General features: G+C 53.7%; 9 protein-coding genes across 9 annotated transcripts; 4 read left to right on the top strand and 5 right to left on the bottom strand.

The window, feature by feature from the left end:
• Positions 1-559: 559 nt before the first annotated feature.
• Positions 560-1,910, top strand: BO66DRAFT_458265 (uncharacterized protein). The gene is made up of 2 exons (XM_025652206.1): positions 560-657; positions 729-1,910. The coding sequence occupies exons 1-2, from the start codon at positions 573-575 to the stop codon at positions 1,844-1,846; spliced, it is 1,203 nt and encodes a 400-aa protein (XP_025501165.1). The 5' UTR covers positions 560-572; the 3' UTR covers positions 1,847-1,910.
• A 4,595-nt stretch (positions 1,911-6,505) lies between these two features.
• On the bottom strand, positions 6,506-7,543 carry BO66DRAFT_404016 (uncharacterized protein; the record flags this gene model as incomplete). Its single annotated transcript, XM_025648907.1, has 1 exon — positions 6,506-7,543. One exon carries the CDS (start codon positions 7,541-7,543, stop codon positions 6,506-6,508), a length of 1,038 nt encoding a protein of 345 aa, XP_025501166.1.
• A 1,613-nt stretch (positions 7,544-9,156) lies between these two features.
• BO66DRAFT_355193 (cupin domain-containing protein) lies at positions 9,157-9,937 on the top strand. The gene has a single exon (XM_025644844.1). The coding sequence runs from the start codon at positions 9,245-9,247 to the stop codon at positions 9,755-9,757; it is 513 nt and encodes a 170-aa protein (XP_025501167.1). The 5' UTR covers positions 9,157-9,244; the 3' UTR covers positions 9,758-9,937.
• A 309-nt stretch (positions 9,938-10,246) lies between these two features.
• Positions 10,247-11,292, top strand: BO66DRAFT_393934 (GNAT family N-acetyltransferase). The gene has a single exon (XM_025647868.1). It carries the CDS (start codon positions 10,403-10,405, stop codon positions 11,096-11,098), a length of 696 nt encoding a protein of 231 aa, XP_025501168.1. The 5' UTR covers positions 10,247-10,402; the 3' UTR covers positions 11,099-11,292.
• A 2,060-nt stretch (positions 11,293-13,352) lies between these two features.
• BO66DRAFT_458270 (glutathione-independent formaldehyde dehydrogenase) lies at positions 13,353-14,522 on the top strand (the record flags this gene model as incomplete). The annotated part of the gene is made up of 1 exon (XM_025652207.1): positions 13,353-14,522. The coding sequence occupies one exon, from the start codon at positions 13,353-13,355 to the stop codon at positions 14,520-14,522; it is 1,170 nt and encodes a 389-aa protein (XP_025501169.1).
• Positions 14,523-15,215: 693 nt separating this feature from the next.
• Positions 15,216-15,779, bottom strand: BO66DRAFT_404020 (ankyrin repeat domain-containing protein; the record flags this gene model as incomplete). Its single annotated transcript, XM_025648908.1, has 1 exon — positions 15,216-15,779. One exon carries the CDS (start codon positions 15,777-15,779, stop codon positions 15,216-15,218), a length of 564 nt encoding a protein of 187 aa, XP_025501170.1.
• A 636-nt stretch (positions 15,780-16,415) lies between these two features.
• BO66DRAFT_458275 (FAD-dependent oxidoreductase) lies at positions 16,416-17,817 on the bottom strand. Its single transcript, XM_025652208.1, has one exon. The coding sequence runs from the start codon at positions 17,746-17,748 to the stop codon at positions 16,474-16,476; it is 1,275 nt and encodes a 424-aa protein (XP_025501171.1). The 5' UTR covers positions 17,749-17,817; the 3' UTR covers positions 16,416-16,473.
• Positions 17,818-18,517: 700 nt separating this feature from the next.
• Positions 18,518-19,795, bottom strand: BO66DRAFT_329503 (intradiol ring-cleavage dioxygenase; the record flags this gene model as incomplete). The annotated part of the gene is made up of 1 exon (XM_025644026.1): positions 18,518-19,795. The coding sequence occupies one exon, from the start codon at positions 19,793-19,795 to the stop codon at positions 18,518-18,520; it is 1,278 nt and encodes a 425-aa protein (XP_025501172.1).
• A 1,078-nt stretch (positions 19,796-20,873) lies between these two features.
• Positions 20,874-21,335, bottom strand: BO66DRAFT_329444 (uncharacterized protein; the record flags this gene model as incomplete). The annotated part of the gene is made up of 1 exon (XM_025644022.1): positions 20,874-21,335. A coding segment is annotated over one exon (462 nt), but the record flags the coding sequence as incomplete, so codon positions are not given.
• Between the last annotated feature and the right edge of the window lie 97 nt (positions 21,336-21,432).

Genomic DNA, 21,432 nt, shown 5'->3' on the forward strand with positions numbered 1-21,432 from the left:
TATATTAGTCAGCTTTCATCGCGTCTGATCTTTTTGTTTTTATTTTCTTCTTTTTTTGTTTCGTTTTGACTTGTTTCTTTCTTCTTCGGTCCCTCCCCCTCCTTATTTTTTTTTTCTTTTTCTCTTTATTCCTTTCTTTTTTCTTTTTGCCTGCATTTTCCGATGGCTTGTTGTTGTTGTTGTTCTTCTTTGACAGACAAGGATCTTGGCTAATCGAGTTGGTTCTTTCTCTCCCCTGTCACACAAGATGTACAACCTTGCACGGTCTAGATGGCCATAAAGATCATTAAGTTTAGTTGTAGTTCTGATGAGTGGTGGGCTCCCACTCAGATCCGTGAAATGATAGGTTAAATGTGACAAAGACCAATTGAGTGGCCAGGTAGTCAGTAAAGTGATAAGGCCGACTCCCAGAGCTTACAGACCTGATTTTCTTTCTCTGCTTCCCCCCTGCCCCTCTGGTGTTGGTCATGGCAACTACTTCACGCCGTCCTTGTCACCCAAATCTGGCTCCAATATCCGTTTGATATTCACAATTTCCTGAACCCCGCCGACAAATCACCTACATCAGCAGGATGGTTGGAGAAAATGATCCCGCAGAGCATCATCGCAAGCGTGCTAAACTTTCAAATGACGAGCCAGGAGAGCCAGATGGGAAAAGTAGGTCATGTTGTCTTCGGGAAACGATCTTTGGGAAAAAAACAAAAACTAACCACTTTGGAGTCCCCTAGGGTTGACATCCTCGCCCATTTCCCGGGGCCTACATGTCACCCAAAACGAAGAACCAACAGAGCAGGATGGCCCTTCTGTTGATTCGCGCCGACCACCGAATGACAACGATGACAGTGACCCGGTCGACACGAAAGACCACGAGACCGAGACCGAGACCGAAGCATGCAGTTCCCCAGACGTTCCCTACAAAGTGATCCGATCGGCCGGATTGGTCTACCCCGATGGTTGCTGTGAGCTTCTAATTTGCTTTGTGGCCAAGGATACCCAGTTCCAAGTGCGCATGGAGTACAAGAAGCTACCGCCCGACTACAAGCTCACCGATGGGGCGGACCTTATCGAAAGGTGTGTCTTTCTGCATGACAAGCACCGCTGGCAGGAGCTGGTGGATACTTTGATGCCGTTCCTACAGCCCATTTTCAAGGAGCACACCCCACCACGCACCCTCGACTTGGACGCCCATCTGCGCAGCTCGCAGGTAAACCTGCGCCTCGAGATCCACGACCATCCGGAGCTTTTCGTCGGCCTCCTTGACATGCCACGTGTGCCAGCCGTCTTCAAAGAGATGGCCGAAGTTCCGCGATTCGAGCTGTCGCAGGTGGAGTCCTTCCGGACTATCCAGGCCAATAAGGTCTTCGAGGTGAGAATCCAGGGCAAGGCCTTCCTCTACAAGACCACGACAGTCGGAACCGGGATCCTGGAAGACGAAGCTCTCCGGCTGCGAGAGATTGCGGCGCGATGTCCGGCTTCGCTTCGCGTGCCCCGGCTAGAAGGCTTTCTCGGCCTCGGGTCGCCATTCCCGGGGATCCTACTGACGTTCGTTCCTTCGACTACCCTGGGCAGCATGATCAACATTGAGACAGAGGTTGCTCTGGCTGAACGACGCAAGTGGTTCGACCAGCTTCACGAGATGGTTTCCTCCCTCCACCAGGGAGGGTGTATCTGGGGCGACGTGAAACCCGATAACGTGCTGATCGATCACAACCGGGATGTATGGCTGGTGGATTTCGAAAACGGTCTCACTCCAGGCTGGGTTCCCATAGAGCTTATGGGTACGAAGGCCGGAGACCTGGAGGGGTTGAGCAATGTACGAAGGAAGTTTCTGCAGTTGCCGAATTAGCCGTATCTTATTCGAACACGTTTCCGGAATATCCATCGTCTTGTATTGTTTACCAGAAGATCAGTAGTAAACTTGCTCTTCCTTGAGTTCCTATCTGAGTGCTTATCATCTCAAGCCTATAGCTATCGGCTTGTATATGTTCCTGGTGTAGGTGTAAGCTCACTGAGTATCACGATGGGAAGTTCATAGATAAACCATCGTCCATCAGTCTTGTGCAATTGGGGTCTGAGCTGCAAGCTGAATTACGCTTTAACGATAGAGACCCGCATACCACTGCAGAGTGTGTATTACAAGGGATGTTTTACTGCTCTCTGAGGTCTGACTTGACTTGAAATTGCTGTGTTGGCGTGAGACTTGATCCAATACGAAATTACCCCTTGGGGCGGGCGAGGCCAATTCTTAGAGGAGCAATTTGACGCAGTGAGTCAAAGAACTGTTTGACAGCTCTCGATACCTCCACTCTAACCACATGATATTCGCTTTTGTGTCTTTCCTTGTTTTCCTAGACAATTTTATCTGCAGTTTCTGCCCTTCGTTTCTTTTCTTTTCTTTTTTTTTTTCAGCTTATCTGTTTTTTTCCCCTCCCCTCCTGCCGCTATTGTGGGCCGATTCGATCTGGCAGTCAAAGGGGTCGCTATACAATAGTTCTTCTAGGCTTGGAAAGTGCATTCGAGCCCGATCCAAAGTGCTCTTGATTATAAAACCAGCATGATGTCTGCTCAGGCACTCACAAAAGGTGTTTCGTTCTCTACATCCACTGCCCTGAACGTTCTGTTGTCATCAATATTCATCCACCGTCTTTACCTTCTCGGTCTATCTAATACCGCATTCCTCCTGTATTGTCTCCAGTCATGGTGCCTGCGTGGAGTCTTGAATTCAAGCCTGACGGCACCGTCATCCTTAAGCAATTGTCGCCCAGCGAGTCGACCGCGAGCCCTCAATGGCGTTGCTATATGTGCAAACAAGGGCCCAACAGTGGAAGAAGTTGCACCCAAAAAGTCCTTCGACAAAACGCCGAAGCCGTGTGTGGCCATACCCAGTGCTCCAAATGCAAGATTTGGTGAGAGGGTGCAGATCCTTGCGGTATGTGAACAAGTGCAAAAAGGCCGTTGATGAAGAGGGTCGAAAGACATCTGACCGGGCAATAGGCCACGAACAATCGCCCCGAACGATCGAAGAAATGGTGGAGAGCATTTTATGGTGGTGGGATCGACGGAAAGGGTGGTTGCTGGACTTGATCACATTCATTTCGAGGTAGTATGCTGGTATTCTGTTTCGCAGACGGGTTGGAAAAGAAGATTCTGGGATTCTGGCTCTGTTCTCTTTACTTTCAGCTCTGTTCTCTTTATTTTCAATTCTTCGCATCTCCTGTGAAAGTAGCAGACCTAGTGAGTGGTACAATGATGATCCCTTTGCTTCGGATTTATTCCAACCCACCGCATCAACTCCCTTCGCCCATAGTATCGAGGTAGTCTTCACTTCGTCTACAATCGTTTGCTCCATTTCTAGATATAGTCCCTGATGGAAATTCACAGTTCTTCGGGTGCGTTTTCCCTGATGTGTTGTACGCATAGATGTCTTATTTGTTCGGTGCGTCCCATCGAATGCCCTTGGTAGCCGCGGTGTCCAGCCTTCGTAGATAGATCACAGGCAACCATGAACAAATTACTACCGACCAGTACTGCATATACCGTTCCTGGTCGCATACAGTACATGCTCTCATGTGTGTCAAAATGCTTGCACCTTGAAAGGCTACGGAATTGGCGAAGGGATTGGTGCTCGGGGTGACTCCCAGAATCGACTTCCTTTACATACAAAGCGCATGGCATACCGTGACCATCTCTCCAAAAGCCGTCGGAGCTTTCCTAGATGTTGCTGTCCACAGGCTCAGTTGTCGGTTCGGTCTAGAAAAATTCTTTTTCGACATCATTTGACCTGCCGAGGGTCGGTCGGCCAGGTCAACTACAATCCTACGAGTCTTTCCATTGTACAGGTAGAGAGCGTAAATCCTTTCCCGTCATGCTTCTGTTCGTGGCAACACTTCACCCTGGCACTGACGACATCCTCGCTGGGGATAACAGACAATAACCCCACGAGACATCCACAGATTCATTCACATGACGAGAGATCGGTTCCTAATTGATAGCCCGAGACCAAGACGCGTGTCGGGAATGGCTCAGTCGTCGTGAAAAACCTGTGTTTGATCCGTGTCGCAACCGACCGATGCGATCCATAGTCCCAGAAACCGTCAACAAGGCGCCCAAAAAGGAAAAGCACCTTTTCTCCGTCTGAAACGCGAACTCATCATCAATAGAGATGTCAAGCCCCCGGCGTACTGAACTAATCTATCTTTGCCGGCTTCCGTCTTCACTATCGAAACAGGTGGGCATGACAGCCCAGAGGATGGGTCCCACCCAGAACAGCCCTGATTTCAACGTCAGAGTTCGTCTTGAGTTTGTGGTAGAAAGTGCATCGAGATAAACTTGTCCGCCCATGGAAAAATGAAGATGGCACGGGTCCGCTCAGTCATGTCAGGAACGGGTCTTTCCCACTATGTGAGACAGGTAGCCTCACGACACGAGATGTCCGACACCGGCCTGCCTCGTATTCAGTAAGAATACTTAGAGCGAAGACAAGACAATTGGGAGCGTCTGGCTCACCCTTCGACACCAAGCCCCCCTCCCTCCCAAAAGAGAAGCAACAGTACGCTGGAAGCTGTGTTAAAAGAGCTGTCTGATACAGGTGTGAGCTGGATACACTGGACAATCGCGTGTGTTGAGCGCCAGCTTGCCCTAGTAACATGCCCAATATACCCATTTGCTACTGCAATGCTTTAATATTATCGTACGACTCCTCGTTCCCTGCCAGCCGTCACTGCGCATCTACCGCATTCCAGTGCGTCTGTTTTAATTCTGCCTTGCGGTCCCGGAGTGAGCCTTGGTGGCTGAGACAACCAATGTCTTGCCATGACCGAAGGGACGAACCACCGGGTTGAAACGAGATCAAGCGCTGGATTTGTTGCGGTCGCGATCGGAAACTCGCATAAACACGACACCCCTGATTCTGACCTCTCCCTCTCTTCCGCCAGTCCCTATTACGCCAGACAGAGATATGTGCTTCGAGCCCGGATAGCTGAGTACTGGCCTTCCACTGTCTCAAGACTAGAGTCGGGTTCTCACCTCTTACTTCGCGCCCCAAATTACCTCTGGCTACGAAGGCTGGACGTATTCAATGCGCCGATCTCTTTCCAAGCTACGCCAAATCATTCATGTGATATGCTGCGGTGTCAAACATCAAGATCAACAAGCCACCTTCCAAATTTCAGTCTTGGCCGCACCAACCGTGTCGAACGCTCCTTGGGTTTACAAGAAAGTTGGGGTCTCGAGCCGATGTGACAGTACGGTGAAGGCAAATGCCATCCCAGGAGGCTGAGTGAACACCAATTCCTCTCCTATGTGCCCGTGGAGGTGCCATGTAACTTCTTCCCCAACCGTTCCATATCCATGGCGATCGGTCAGTCGCGTGCACTCCACGTACCGCCTACTGTGAAGGTGGGATGCCAGACCTTGTCTCACGTGGAAAGATAGAATGAAGGGAAGGAAGATCACGTATCGCTGTGACTGCCTTCCATTGCTGTTGTGGCGGTTGCCGCTGTGTTTGGGGCAAGACTACCAGAAATGAACTTGCTGCTCTACGAGCCAAATTATCACCGGGATAACAAAACCAGATTCCCGGAATAAAGAGTATTGACGCGGTAGCAAGTGAGGGACATAGAAAATCAGGGCGGAAGCAGTAGCTGGCATTCAGTATCAAATGAAAGAAGAGAACAGAAATGAGCGTCGCCACTAGATTGTAGAGGGGGGAGAGGCTGTGGCGCTTCGATTGACTGAAGGAGATGATCCAGCAGGCCTGAAATAGTTCCACCTCCTTTGCGAATCATCCAAGTTAGAGGTTGTGGCTTCTGGGTGTTGACTTAAAATTACCAGTCTAATGTGAAGACGTCGGAGAGTCTCGGATCCTTGACAGATATACAAGATGAAGATTCTCTCATGATGCTCAGATCCGGAGTCAGGCGTGGTCTAGCCTGCCACCAAGAAAGGCAATGCCATGACAATTCAAAGAAAGTCGTGTTGCGAGCAGTATCATGTCAATCAGTCCGTGTTTCCCTTGGATTGTTGCTATCATATTTGAGGATTGAATGGTTTATCTCGAACAATCCTTCAATACTCAACTTCAGCATTGGATGATAAGGGCCGAATGTCACAAGACAGACAAAAACCCTCCGAGCTCAAGCCCCGCTATAGGCAACCATGATGTAAAGGCTGTTGAAGACCATCGCCTTTTCTGATTGCTTGAAGGCAGCGAACCGCCTCGGCCACGGCACCTGTCTAGATTAGGTTGTTCCTCCCAAATGGCCTGGAATCACCATCTTCACGCTCCCCGACACAAGTCACAAGCAGCCGTTGTTCAAAGCAAGATGGCGCACAACCCGGCCCGCAGGGTAGGAAGAAAACATCCCAAAGGAGGAACTGAGAACAACTTCAGCGAAGGGCAAGATTTCAAAAGTTGGCATTCTTTGAACTGGTACAAATGCGAATCATTATCTAGAATGGCACCCACCCACGACCTCAGCGGACGCGCGTATCGGCAAGGAGGCGTCTAATCAAACTCCTCGGGGTCTTCTTCGCCGAGCAACTGTAGCAAAGAGTTCCGAGTGGCCTCCTCGATGACCAGCTCCAGCTCCATGCAGTCTGGCGGACCGTCCATAGCTGGCTCCGGAGCGTCTCCGAGACACTCCACCAGGAAGTCCTCTCGGGTGCCCTCTAAAACGGGTGACAGAGATCCAGGTGAGATGTCCTCTCTGGGGCATAAGTCTTCGATTTCCTGCAGCAAGTGCCTCTGCAAGGACCAGTCCAGATGGCGTTGCATTGGTCCCGGCAATCTGAATTCTTCGGCCTCTGGAAGAACGTCTCCGGGAGTGTGCGGCAGCCCCTCCCGTGTCTCCCCTAGGGTCATCCCCTCAAGTGCAGGGCAAATGAACTCGCCTACCTCTGGAGCCTGACCCGATACCTGCATCAGTGTCTGGAACGAGAGACTCTGGGCCGGGCCCTTCGCAACCAGGCTCGCCTTCCACCCCGCCAACCACCCCGTAAACTGCCGCGCATCGTCGACACGGACCCCTTGAGCCTCCAGCTCCAAGTCCAGGAACAGTCTAAATAGCTGCCCAAACTCTTCCTTCTTGAAGTGGCCCGGGTCATCGCACACCAAGTCCAAGTCACACCATGGCTCCATGCAATAGGCCCGGAACCCATACACAAACACATCATTCAAGGCAATGACCCCTCCGTACATAGGGACAGGCAGTAAGGTTGCTGGCCACTCTTTGAGCAAAAATTCGGCCCGGTCGCGAATCGCATCATCCGCGACGCTGCTGCGCGGCTCCTGGGCCCCGGCGCTGCTCTCATCCAAGTATTCGAGCACCATGCTGAAGATCTCGCCCTGGTACGCGGAGCAAGAGACGGCCAGCCGGTCGTAGAGTGTGAAGTTGATGTCATCGGTGTCGTCGCTGTCGTGGTCTTTAGAGCCACGGTGCTCGTGGATCGTCACGTGGAGGGTGTAGCCCTCGCTCGCTGGGAAGATCGCGCGGAGCGTCTCGATCCAGCGTCCGCTGATGGCGTTCTTGCTGTTTGCTTCCATTTTTGTTTTTCCGTTGATGATCTTGTGTTGGTATTGAGGACGCAGTGTTCCACTGTGGTGTTTGAAGGAATTTATTGGCTTTTGGCCTGAAGTTTAAGTGTGGGGTCCTTTAGCAGCTCAACGGGGTTTATGTATTGTTTGGGTGCTGGGTGTTGAATAAGGAGCTTGCTGGAAGATGTTTTGGAGTATGCCATTGAGGATGAGATCCTTCATATTTTTCATGCAGATCTCCGTGATGCACCTTTGAAGAACACCTCTTTATTGTTCAACAAGCCTTGAATCCAAGGTAGTTTAACTGACAGGCTCCGCATAAAGACCATGGTCACTATATGTTTACCGTATTCCCAATGTCAGAGGGTCTTGTAGGTACCGCAGTAAGCAAATAACCCCGTAGCGTGATTATTGGTTCATGAAGTTTGCGGTTGAAGGGTTTTGCGAAAGGTGCCAGCTTTGTTTCGGCGTGGGGCAACCACAAACCACGACAAGGTAAGTCCTGCCCCTATCAGGGCACTTGAATGCTGAAATGACATCTCAGAAAATGTTCCCTGCTAGATGGATTGGAGATTCCATGGCGAAAGTGGTAACAGCGCAGCACAATAGCCATTGAGCCACCCAGCAAACGGGTTGCATTGGGATTGATGTACGGAGTATATTAGAGTTAATTGTGCCATTTTACATCTAGCAGCAGCCGAATAATTTACCCTTTTCCTTAAGGTATACTTCACGAAATTCTCTACACCTGCATAATTTCGATTGTAGCCCTTGCCGGTGTTGTTTTTCAGAGTACATCGGTGGAAGGTGACATAGCCTAGTATTCTAGAATGGATGACTGAGATAGTTATACCGTCCATGCCATGTTAGGCAGCCAGCGGAATATTTCGAGTGAGGTCGCGGGGTCAAATTAGGGCTGTAGCGACACTAAGTCACCCACCACTCGCGAGGAAACTGTCGCTCGGTGCGCGGAACAGCTCATCTGCCGCTCGAACTCTTGAATGGCTACCAAGAAAATCATATCTTGCTATAGGTTTCATTTAGTACGACCTTTTTCAGCTGGAGAACCTACCTTAAAAAATCATATTTTCGGTCGGCGTTCTCGCGAAAAACCAGTTCATTGCCACTACTCTTTATGCACTCAATCTTTCCAGGGGAAGCAGTGACCAGGAATATACCTTTGCCGAAGGGGTTTTAGGGAATGCCATGTTATTTCTATGGACTTGTAGATGTGTGAAAGAATGAACAATGTGGACAGGTGGACAGGATTTTCAGTGACAAGATCGCTTATACAGGGTCTAAGCTACGCGAATTATACAGTAGGAGAGTTGGCAGAGAAACTATCTCCACACTCCACCACACTGCCATCCATCTAACACTACTCGGCCAATTTGTAGCAATCGCGCAAAGATCTAGTATTATACCTTTTGCTAGTCGATTCTCTGACACTCCTTTTTCTTACTCAACTATTCCAAGACGAGTGTGGAAACATATAGATTATCATCGGCACGGGGAACGCGGAGGAGTCGGACCCCGAGTGTCCGACCCGAATGCCGATGGGCCGGCTCTCTAAACACTACAAAGTGTCCCGTATTCCGTCCTGTGCCCATTCTTCAGAAAGGCCCTTCTCTGCACCTCAAAATCCCGTGCTGGCATTCTTCCATCTTGTTCTTCTCCTGTTTGTGATTCTTTCATCCAAGCCAGCAAGCCATGGCTCACTACATCACTACCCACGACCCCAACGGAGCCGCCATTTTTGCCGAAGGTTCCACCGAACAACAGGCGATACCCATCCCAATCGGCGAGATCAAGATCCTTTCCTCTAGCCACTCGTTCCCGATGGATCTCTCCAGCGAGGCTGATATCGAGCAATATCGTGAAGACCGCACCACCACGTTTTTTCCCGGGAGCCGTCGGATCTGCCCCGAGGGCGGGTCCGCCACATGCATGATCACGATGGAACCCGGGGCGGAGAGTCCTATGCACCGAACCATGACGTCGGATACGGTGGTACTCCTCGAAGGCGAGATGGAGATCACGTTGGATTCCGGGGAGATGCGGACCCTGAAAGCGGGCGATGTGCTGGTGCAGCGAGCTACGATGCACCGATGGAGGAACATCACTCCCAACAATGGTCGTGCCCGATGGGTGGCTTTCATTCAGGCTTCGGTTGAGCCCCTGCAGATTGGAGATAGATCTCTCGGGAGCGAATGGGCTCATTGAGGCTGCGTTGGGCTTACGACGAGGGTGGAGCGGGGTTGACGACGAGGATTGATCTTAATATGTATATAATCAGAAATCCTTGCACAGTCTCTTATCGACCAGAGCCGTAAGTGCTATTAGGTGGTCGCCGGCAAACACCTTCAGTTATCTTCACCTGTTTTCTCTGATCATCCCTCATAGTCCTACAGTGGTTGGTACCCGTTTAATCCGTAATTCGTCGACAATGAACATGGATATGACCCCATTGGTAGGCCTTGTCTAGATAAATTAATCCTCCCCTTGATCGCTGTCGACCATGTGTATTGCTGCTCAGCTCCCTCTCGGAAGGATGCGGTGGGGACTGATTTACCCGGGATTTGCGTCTCCGGGATTTGTAGCCTCCTCCGCCTCCACTCATGACTCACCACGCGTGTATCGTAAATCATAATGTCAAAGGAGAAGCCATTGTAGATGTACTACGGAAATATGTTCGGCCATAGCATGCCTTATGTGACTCACAGCGCCCTGAGATAGATAAGGCGCGGGAGCGATGCGAATTGACCATCATGTCCAATTCAAGTTTCCTGCACCAATCTCCTCCCGAAGCAACCAGTCCCTAGACTACCTGTGATCCTCTCCAAAACATACAAAGCATCAACGATCGCAATGGCCACCCCGGACTACGTCTATACCTTCTTCCGCATCTCCAAGGAAGCGGCCACGATCCGTGCATCAGCTCTACAGTATCGCGCCCTCCGCCTGGAAGCCCTCCAAGTCTCGCCTGGCTCCTTCTCCTCCACCCATGCCATCGAGTCCGCCTTCACAGAAGACGACTGGATCGCGCGCCTCACCGTGCCAGACCGCGAGGTGTTCATCTGCGCGGCCACCCCAACCTCCACCGCCACCCGCCCCAACGCCGAAACGCAATGGATCGCCCAGGTCACCCTGCGCGGCCCCACCCCAGCTGACCAGTTCGCCCTCCCCGCCGCTGCGAATCCGCCCGCGCCGCGCCCGGACAGCGAGGAAGAGCGCTGGCAGATGCTGAGCTTGTTCACCCTCCCCGCCCACCGGGGCCGCGGGCTGGGCGCGCAGCTGTGCCAGGCCGCGCTGCAATGGCTGCGGGAGTACCGGGCGGAGCCTGCAACGGTGCAGGTGCGGCTGATCGTCAAGGCGGGGAACGACGTGACGGTCAATCTGTACCGGAGGCTGGGGTTTGAGGACGCAGGGCGAGCCACCTTGGTCGAGGCGCTGGTCGCGAATGGAGATGAGGAGTTGGTGGAGGTGGTGAGGAAGACCCACGGGGCGGTGGTCGATGAACAGAGACAGGGGTTGGTGATGGTTATGAGGTTGCGGCGCGGTTAGAGCTGGATGGGAATAGACGGTGTAAGACTGTCCTGTCCTTGGATAGAAGCTTGAGAAGACTACGAGATACGCTTCGATTCGACTGGGAGAATTCGACAGCATACTGTAGGGCTAGGAGCCCTGTGGCTGGAAGAGTAGAGACTCTATGATACAGAATTTCCGGATATGAATCAACACCAGTCCGTATCGGTGAGACACGCAGTATGCGTACATAACCTTGTCAACAATAGTGGCAAAGTATACTGGTTAATAAAGATCTTGATTGGATGTCTATAGGCTTTTGCACTGCAACAGACTGAAAGCCAGGAAGGGTTGTTCTGGCCACAAAGCTGCCCGGGTGACTGGAAAGGATACAGGATGTCTGTCAGCTCCATTAAGCTGGGGAGTGAGAACAAAGACAATAGTGGTTAGCAGTCGCTGTCTTGAGGAGAAACTGATAATCGGGCTCTTGACGCTTGCAGCAACACAGCGAAGTCCCTAGGCCCCCTCAGCCTTTTCAAGCAGCAGAAGAGTTCGCCCCGCATCAACAATTGCCTCCTCCAGCGAGTGACACTGCAACCTCCAAGATCTCCGCAACTTGGATGTATCAACCGTGTACACGTCCGCGGGGACGTCACCGATCCCCGATCTTGATGGGCACGCGGTCGCAAATTCCCGGAATCCCCGCGCGCAGCGCATCAACAAACTTCTGGGAGGTGAAGTGGCCGGTGCAGATAAGAAACACTGAATGCCGGCAGCGGGCACCTCTTTCGCGCGTAGATGAGCCAGTGTCACGTCGCGCACGTCCGCGGACGACCAGAACAGGTTGTCTAATTAGAATCACTGCATCTGCAGGCGCCATACTGATGGTCTTGATATTGGAGAATGAGACAGTCCAAAGCAAAAGTAGGGGTGTGCAACTTGAATTCAAAATTCCAGGCAAGATGCCATATTAATGCGAAAGAGCTTACGGCTTGTTTTGTTTTATAATTTCCGCCTTCTTTCAGGAAACACGATCAAGGAAGTGTGCGCGACATATCCTGTCTTCTTCTCACGCGATCTCCGCGATCTCCAGGTGTCCTCTGTCCTCTGCAGCAAGCAGTATGTGTACGTGGATTATACCTGAAAAGGAGAAGAAGGAGTCTGGCGTCCAGGAGTCCCACATGCTCGTGCTCCTACACCGCGAAAAGAATATCTGGTCCTGTTGTCATCCTGATGCGGAATCTTTGTACGGTATAAGAACGACCCCCTAGGCTAACGTCTCGGGTTTTATTCATCTCATTATCCTTGACATTTTTGACCAGTGCAAAAGTCCTCGGAAATCTAAGGGAAAAGGCAGAAGCCAAGAAATAGCAGTCAGCCGATTGCAGCAACGGGCTGATAAAGCCGGTAAGCCCGGCCGGCTGACTATGAGTACTATAGCCACGGGTGCAGTAGACTTTCAACCTTATCGTGGATACAAAGACGAAACCACACGGCCGAGCATTACCTGAAGTCCGGCAGTAGATCGTGGCATCTTGCTTCGGGTCTAGACTTTGATTAGGCAACGCTTTTATTAGGCAATGAAGCTGCTATGTAGTGTATGATACAATCCCTGCTACCTTGCCCCATGTCGATCGATGTCATACGCCTGCATTAGCGTCCCGAGCTAAAGGTCTCGCAGGGGCCAGGGCCTGGGTGGATTTGTGGATGGTAGATATGGACCCACCAGACAAAAGCCGAACCTTTTATCCGTCACCGTGATAGTGATCAGTTTCTGCAGCTGAGACATTTCGACAAGCTCGGTGTACGTACTCGCTCAGGCAGAGTGGATGTAGAGAAGGATGCATACATAACTCCGACCTGCTTGCTGGTCTTGGCGCACGCCCTGCCGTTGGGTTGACTGGGTTGCAGCATTTGGAATGAATCACGAGATAGGGTTGCCTGTAGTGAGACAAACAATCAGTCCACTTAGATACGGCACTGCGCCTGGAACCTAAGGGCTGGTTGTTGCGAATTGGTGGAATCACTATGCAGGTAGCACATCATTTGCCTGAGTAATCAACCTCTCCACATCTTTCTGGTGCATATGCAAGGATGAGGCAATGGAGATGCAGGACGGTGAGAAGTCAACCCTAAAGTTGATAAGCCATTGCTGTGGCATCGGGATTGAATACTTAAAGCTCGCACAAGCACCATATTTTGGAAACTGCATCAACTTTGACTTCTGCAAGTGTCTTTTGCATACACCCCCCTTCTGGTCAGAGATCAATACCTTTTCATCAATCACGCTACCATGGCCCTCTCCAACATGACTACATTGGCTGAGACCATGCGAGCCGTGGTCTGGCAAGGCCAGCCATTCAACATCTCTGTGCTCGATGTCCCCAAGCCCACCATCCAGAGTTCCACGGATGTGGTCATTCGCATGTCGCGCGCCGCCATCTGCGGATCTGACCTCCACATCTATCGAGGCACGATGGAGGGCCAGGTACTTCCTGTCGGCGTCGGCCACGAGGGGGTGGGATATATCGCCGAAGTCGGGTCTGACGTGGGGTCATTGAACGTGGGCGATGCGGTGATCGTGCCGTTCACCAACCCGGACGGCCATCTCGAGACGGCCCTCACCCCAGTCCCGTACGCAGCTTTCGGCAACGGCGGGGCTCTAGGTGGCACGCAAGCCGAGTATCTACGAGTCCCGCACGCGGACGAGGGCCTCATCCCCATCCCCGCCGTCAATTATACCGATCCAATCACGAACGAAACCACCTCCCTGCTCAACGACTACGTGATGCTCTCCGACATCTTCGCGACGGGCTGGACGGCGCTGGACTTCGCAGGCTTCCAACCCGGTGACACCGTGGCCATCTTTGGGGCCGGGCCCGTCGGCCTGATGGCGGCATATTCAGCCACCTTGCGCGGGGCCTCCCACGTCTACAGTGTGGACTATGTACCGGAACGGCTTCGCCTGGCCGCAGCCATTGGAGCCACCCCCATCAACTTCCGAGACGCAGACCCTGTGGACCAGATTTTGGCCCTCGAGCCCGGGGGGGTGACCCGCAGCGTCGACTGTGTCGGATTCGAGCAGGTCAACCGCAACCTGACCGTGCAGTCAGACGTCATCCTGCAGAACATGCTGGCCGTCACGGCCGTCAACGGGGGGATGGGAACGGTGGGGGTGTACAGCCACGGCGGTCGCGACACCGCCAGCCAGCCTCGGGCGTCCACCATCAACACCGATTTCAACCTCTCCCTGGCCGATTTCTGGAGCAGGGGGTTTCATTGGGGGGCTGGGATCTCACGACCTCTCGATCTGGCACCGCAGCTGCTTCACCTCGTCGCGTCGGGCCAGGCAAGGCCTGGGTTTATTGTGAGTGATGTGGTCGGGATTGAGGATGCACCGGCCGCGTACGCGAGCTTTAGCAACCGTAGTGCAACCAAGGTGGTGTTCGATTTCGACCACTAGCGCAGTCTATGGAATGTGGGACGTACCAAGTATGGGTATGGGTCGCCGAGTCGACCTGTTGTGCTTGGGTTGGATGAGGCCACCAAATCCTTTCTTTAGCCAAGTCATCAATCAGTTCTTGACTCTGCTAGCTTTCAACTTCCGCTTCCTTGTGTTTCGTTCACGCGTCAAAGGTCTTTCGCTATGATCATTTCCTACTTTCTTTCCCCTTCATGTTTAGACGTAATCCTGCCTATGTTCGTGAACCGTACTACCCCTCTTGTTCATGAACTCCTGTTACCCTCTTCGATCAAGAGCATATTGACCCTGAGTGAACGAGTCACTCCCACATCAACAGGCTCGGTCGTCACTCCAGGCCGTATGCTCCCGTGTTGGATAGGGATCTGGCAGTAAAGAACGGTTGCAGGCGCCGGGGGAGCGGTTACCGAGAGAATAACCCTCATGCCGGTCAATGCTCCAAGGGGAGGGAGACCCTGACTCTAATACCAAGGTTCCGTGAAATGGGATTCTTTTCGACTCAGACCCTACAGCCATTATACCGAGGTCAGTCGTGTTGCAACACGTTCGAGGAGGACAATGACTTCCGCGCGCTCATTGCGCGTGGCAAGCTGGAGGGCGTTTCTGCCATCCTCAGTGACGGAGTGCACGTCGGCTCCGTGCTGAATCAGGAGCTCAACCGTACCGGCGTGTCCGTTACCCGCCGCAAGGAGAGGACGTATAGCTCCCCGGGGAGCGCCGATGGACATCCGCCCCGTGGGCGATCAGGGTAGTGACGATGGGTGTATCGCCCCAACTGGCGGCCCAGTCTAGGGCCGTGTAGCCCTCAATGTCGGCGACATGGACGTCGGCGCCGTACCGGACCAGCACGTCTACCACGGCGGCGTGGCGCTGCCTCGCCGCGTAGACAAGCGCCTCGTAGATCTCCTGGCTGTTCTGCGAGACGAGGCCTTCCACCACGCCCACTAGTCCCTTCGCTGCCGCGAGCTCGATTGCCCGGCCGTGTCCGCATCCTCGCGTGAAATCGCCGTGGCTGAATGCAAGGCGGGTGGTCTGCTCCTTGGTATGCGTCAGGGGATAGCTCTTGGCGTGAAGCACTGTGTACCGCAAAGCGTCTTCTCCGTAGGTTCGGTAGAGGGCCGGGACGAGGGCGTGGTGGAGAGTGCGATTTGCTCGGACCAAGCACGAGAGTGCTTCTGCGTCGTCCATGCGCTGGGCTATCATGACGAGGATTTCGACTGGAAGGGTATCGAGAGACATCATGAAGCTGGAGGGAATGTTTCTAGGTATCGTGTCTCTGCTAGCAATTTAACAAGATTAAGCGCAACGAGCGAAAGAGGGTTGCGGAGCTATATATCCGTTCCAGACAAAATCCCCACCTACACGAGCTCCCCCACTGGTTGGCTACTCCATGACCACGTCTCCACTAATTACTCATTCTCCACCCCATTCGACCTATCCCATTTGATTAGTAGTGAGTAGCAACTATAGCCGAATGGGATGCGGTGGCTGAGCAGCGGTTCTACTCTTCGTGACTGACTGCGCCACGTTCTTTTGCTGGTTCCCGGGTTCGGTATCAGAAGATGTGCACTGAGTGCAGGGAATGAGGAAACAGCAGTTGGTGGTTTCAATAATCTCTTTCGTAGAGTCTTCCCTGGACCGCGTCGGCGTAAGCAAGCAGCGAGCCCACTGTGGGGTCCATGGGCTTTTTCCCATGAGTGTCCCTTGGGAGAACCAGCGGGCTCGCACTTTGAGTAAGAATAGTGCAAACACTACGGCGTCATGTCAAGTCTCACTAGTCAGTTCCATGAAGTGTTTGGCGCCCATCTTGGCAGCATCCCCACGAAGCTTGTTCTACATCTTTGTAACTCATTATACAATTCATTGATAAGACAGGCAAGAGTGGCTATATACAGGTACTATCGTGGGCAACTCTGTGCGACCAAACCCGCGTCTACTTATGTATCCGTTTATGCCAGAAGAAATACCCGTAGGTCCCCGTAAGCAGCAGCGGGTACATCGCCTTGTACGCCCACCGCGGGATGGAGTTCTGCATATTCTGCATGGTGTATCGCTCAATCGTCGTGGCCGGCGAGCCCTCCGTGAAGAACATCATCTGCGCGACATCCTCCGCCCGCTTCTGAAACACCGCCGCGCGGGCAAACAGCTCCGTCTCATACTTGACCAGCGCAGAGTCCAGGTCCGAGGCGCGGACCACCGCTCCCAACGCCTGCGCCAACTGCAGCACATCCGTGAGGGCCTGGTTCACTCCTTCCCCGGTGAAAGGGCAGATGACGTGGGCCGCGTCGCCCACCAGCGTCAGTTCCGGGCGGTGGTTCCAGCGGAAGCCGACGGGCAGGGTATAAAAGGAACGGGATGTCACAGCCGAGTCCTCCCCGGCGTGAGCGATGAAATCCACCAGCTCGGGGGCATAATCACGAAACTCGCGGATCTGCGCCGCCCGCACAGCCGCCGGGTCGGTCAGCGCGTAGTCAACCTGCTGCTCCCATCCCTCCGGCCGCGCCCGCCACAACCCCATGTTAATGCTGCCGTCGCCCAGCTGCTGCGCCGCCAGCATGCAGCCGGTCGAGTACGCGAAGATCGACCCGCCGTTGAGACGGGCCACACATTCCGGCGCGGTGCGTGCCGCGTCTGGGATCTGGAGCGCGAACCCCCCGATGCCGGCGTACCGGGGCACGGTGTCGGAGAGCGCCGCGCGCACTTTGCTCCACGCGCCGTCTGCCCCGACAATGAGGTCGAAGCCGGATGCGGTCGTCCCGTCGGCAAACTCCAGGATGTGGCCTTGTTTTGGATCAGTTGTGTCGACAGCCGCCACGCGACGCAGTGGACGTTTCCACTGCACCGTCCCGGGCGGCAGGGACTCGACCAGCATGCGCCGGAGGGCGGATCGGTCGATCTCCGGCCGTCCGCGACTGTGGTCTTTGCTGGTGGGACTGAGTTGGATGTATGGTTTGAGCTTTGCATCGCACACGAGGAGCGCCTCGCCGTCGAAGCGCGCGTGTTTCAGGAACTCCTCGTACAGGCCGGCGGCTTTGAGGGCAGCCAGCCCGCCATTCTCATGCAGATCCAGGGATCCCCCCTGTGCACGGTAGTCGATGGCAGGCTCCGCCTCGAACACCGTCACTTCCACCGTCGGCTGGTTGAGGAGTAGTCGCGCGAGAAGGCATCCGGCGGGGCCGGCGCCCACGATGGCTACTTTGAATGTCATGCAGAGTAGAGGAAGAGAGGGATGGTCGGCTCTGGAAGCAAAGCCCAAGGTTCAGAAAGGAAACTATCAAATGTTTGATCTTAGTTGGGGAAGAAGAGGAGTAGCTGCATGGGACAAACCGAAGGGGAAGACACGAGGCTTTTATTGTAGGGCATCGCAATGCTTACCCAAATAGGCTAAGTGGCCAGGTGGGTTACCACATTAGGCAACCCATGCGTTGCGCTGCACAGCCCGGCTGCTTTACAAAGGAAACAAACGCCCAAGGTAAGTTATCTTATTAGTGCTCACCCGGGCAGAGACCTGATAGCCTGGTACTTTTTTAGTGAACAATCAGAACTTTTGGGAACCAAGACAAAGATACTAAGGCTAATGGCTGTTCACACTTCGGCAGCGGACTGGTAGAATAGCCGACGAGCCCAGTTGTCAGGAATGAAAGATATATCATAAACTCAACTGCTCTTTCTAGTTAAGCGTAAGATAGCACGGCGAAGGGCAGGCTCTTCAGGGCAAATACTGGAGAAAGCGACTGAGCGTAGGGCTTGTTTTCATCTGCAGAAACACCGGAAGGGATTCGGCGACCACATGTGAGCTATAAAACTCAAAGAATATATCCAAGACTTTGTAAACTCTGTAGGGAGACAAGAGATAAGCGGAAGGAACAGCACCTTGACCCGATGAGCTCAGGAAAGGTCATACACAATTATCTAGGCATTCTCAATGTCACGCGTCTCCCATCTAACCTCAACGACATCTGAAGCCCAATCCATCCTTACAGCGCGGTGGCTGTTGCAGCACTCCTGCTGGCGATGCTAGCCAAGTACGCCGCCTCAGTGAATTCCGCGTGTGCCACCGCCGACTGCAAGGCATCGTGATCCGCCTGCTGCTCCGCTGTTTCGGTGACGTTGTCCCACGCGGTAGGAGGCGCAGCCGAATACACCGCTGGACCTGGAGCAGTCTCCCCGGGGACGGCGCCGACATCGACATTATCGGCACAGTGCTCGTCGGAGGTGGTGTAGTTGGCCCCAATCCGCCCTGTGCCACAAGAATACTTGCCGCCGTTGGCACTATGCGTGAAGCTGTACTCAGACTGCCAGCTCGCAGATACATTCACCCCGATGCGCACCCACATGTACAGGCCGTTCTGCAGGGTATCGCCCAGGTACTCGTAGTTGAAGACCGGGTCAGAGGCGGAGAAGGCGGTCTCCTGGCGGAAGGTGTCGTCGAGGGCGTTACCGATCACCGCGTATGGGTTGAGGGTGTAGGGGTATGTGGTCTCGACGGCGTCGATGAGGGCCTGGTCGAAGAAGAACTGGCCGAAGTGGCTGATGCTGCCGCCGGTGATGGTGCCGTTGGGCAGCACAACCACGTTGGTGTGGGCGATGATGTGGATATGGTTGGTGCGGCCGGTGTAGTGACCGGGGAAGATGGTCTGGATGCGCGCCACCCCGTCCTGGTCCGCCATCTGCACGGCGCGCAGCCAGGTCGCGTTCACGTTGGAATGATCCAAGAAGTCGCCATTGCCCTCGTTGATCACCCCGCTGTACACCCCGGTCGCGTTCGCGTTCCACATATCCCAAAACATTCCAGGCACGGGGAGACAGCTTTCGTAGTCGATGAACTGCGCCTCCACGATGATGGGCACGCCGAGTTGGTCCTCTCGCGCGTCTTCGCGGATGAGCTCGCCGGGCACGTAGTACGGTCCGTTGTCACCGTAGGGGGTCAGAAGCACATGGTGCTCGTGCGCAAAGACCTCTCCCGGGCGGGATGGGTCGATCCGCGGCCCGGTGTGGAGATGGGTGGTGTTCAGAATCTCGACGGTGGAGCGCTTACGCCGACGGTGATGGTCAATGATCTCGTCGCGGCGCGCGCGAAGACGCAGATTGCTGCCTGAACTCTCCAGGTCCCCCGCGCAGGACTCCAGACTGCGTCGCGCTTTGATTGTGTGGCGATGGCGGCCCATCGCGGCCTCTAGGGTTTCATGTTCGAAGGCACCGTGGGAGGCGGCTAGGGCAGCCCAACCCACAATCAGATGGTGTTGGAGTTTCATATGTCCTAGATGCTTGGGGTTTACTTTCTGGAGAAGGGCGTCTCGGTCGGAATGATGGATTGGAAGGTTAAGTGCTAGCCACATCCAGGCTTTATACTTCCCATGGCCGGTGTATTCTGGCTTGCATCCCTACTATTCGGACTGAGCTCCTCTCCCGCCTTCTCCCCTGCGCCATCACCTCCTATCCCTCACAACCAGCCACTGCAAGTCATCCCAATTCCCAGATTCAGTAACGCCGTCCGAGATACATGACCGGACACGCGCAAAATCAAAGCCAAGCTGGTCTGGAAAGTGGGTAGGAGGTCAACCGAGCGGGATGAAGACTCTAGCTTCGGCCATGTATACGTGTTCTGCAGCACGGATGGTGCGTCCACTTCCCTCCGGCTAAGATCAGCACTCGTGCCTGAAAATCAAGAAAATGACGATTCGTCTGTGACTTGCTGAGCCCTAGCACCAGGAATGTGTGGCCTTCGATTGGTCTAATGTGCCGTTGCAGCGTACATCCATGATATGACGTCTTCCCGCGCGGCCACCCCGGAAATTAGGGCTCGGATTGACAACAACTTCAGTCAGCCAAGAAAACATACCTGGGATCTTCCATAGCCCCCGCATTGTTACTCTCTGCTCCCGTTCTCGTTTATCGACTTTGAGATCCCCCGCACAATTTGTGGGACCCTGGAAGTATGCACCGCCATCGCTCCGATCATTACTTGTTCCAGTACTACCTTGCGAGCGGGTTGGAGAAGTGCCGTGCTTGATTATGAGTTGCGCTGCCGGCGTTGCTTGGCACGGGGATAATATGCGGTCTACACTAATCGGTCACGAAGGATATGCAAGCAGATACATCAAGAAAATGTAAGGTTTTTGGAGATTTCGACACATACTGGGTGAGAACTAGCTCTGGAATCAGGTTTATCGTCATTTTAGATACGGTACAGTGGGTGTACGAGGCCAAACAGTCCATCCGTACAGATCACACAACTAGATACAATCCGTAGACAAATATCTTTTCGCTCGGTCGCTGCTGCAATGACGCTTCCCCAAACTTCAACCACTCCACCCTGTACTCTGCCCTCATCTACCGTTGATATGCCACGGCAATCCCCGACGGAGGCCCGTTAATTAGCCGAATCGGAGTTGCTCGCCAGTTATCCTCCTCGACGTAACTCGTCCCGTTAGCCTGAAAGACCAGTGCGTACTGATGCGGGGCCTCGTATTGCGGCCAGATTGGAATCCTCCCCTTCGTGGTTGTCGCTGGTGCAGTAATGCTGCTATTGCTAGCCGTCTTCCAGGCGTTCGGGTTCATGGTCGCGACGAAGCTGACCCAGCTGCCACTTACCTCGGCCGCCAGCTCCACGAGTGACTCCCTATCCAGTGGTTTCTTCTCGTAGCCAGTACCGCGCGCATTGTCGAAGACGAAGGGGAGGTCATCTCCGTGTTGTGCACTGCGCTGTCCCCAATCCAGGGCGACGTTCCAGCGATAACAATATGTCGTAACATTATTGCGGGACCAGGTGGCGCACGCCTGGCGTCGGTTGGCAAAGCTTCTTCCCTTAGCTCCGAGTGTCTGACGTGCAAGCGAGAGGGGGGCTCTTACCGCAAATTTCGTGTGCTCTTAGCTTAAATTGAATTATATC

The sequence above is a fragment of the Aspergillus aculeatinus genome, assembly GCF_003184765.1.
Source record: "Aspergillus aculeatinus CBS 121060 unplaced genomic scaffold BO66scaffold_43, whole genome shotgun sequence".
Taxonomy (NCBI): domain Eukaryota; kingdom Fungi; phylum Ascomycota; class Eurotiomycetes; order Eurotiales; family Aspergillaceae; genus Aspergillus; species Aspergillus aculeatinus.

What these genes read in the sequence shown, in the direction of transcription:
- BO66DRAFT_458265 (XM_025652206.1), top strand. Translation starts at nt 573, where the DNA reads ATGGTTGGAGAAAATGATCCCGCAGAGCATCATCGCAAGCGTGCTAAA. An exon ending in AGGAGAGCCAGATGGGAAAA is followed by an intron (nt 658 to 728) that starts GTAGGTCATGTT and finishes GGAGTCCCCTAG; the next exon opens with GGTTGACATCCTCGCCCATT.
- BO66DRAFT_355193 (XM_025644844.1), top strand. Translation starts at nt 9,245, where the DNA reads ATGGCTCACTACATCACTACCCACGACCCCAACGGAGCCGCCATTTTT.
- BO66DRAFT_393934 (XM_025647868.1), top strand. Translation starts at nt 10,403, where the DNA reads ATGGCCACCCCGGACTACGTCTATACCTTCTTCCGCATCTCCAAGGAA.
- BO66DRAFT_458275 (XM_025652208.1), bottom strand. Translation starts at nt 17,748, where the DNA reads ATGACATTCAAAGTAGCCATCGTGGGCGCCGGCCCCGCCGGATGCCTT.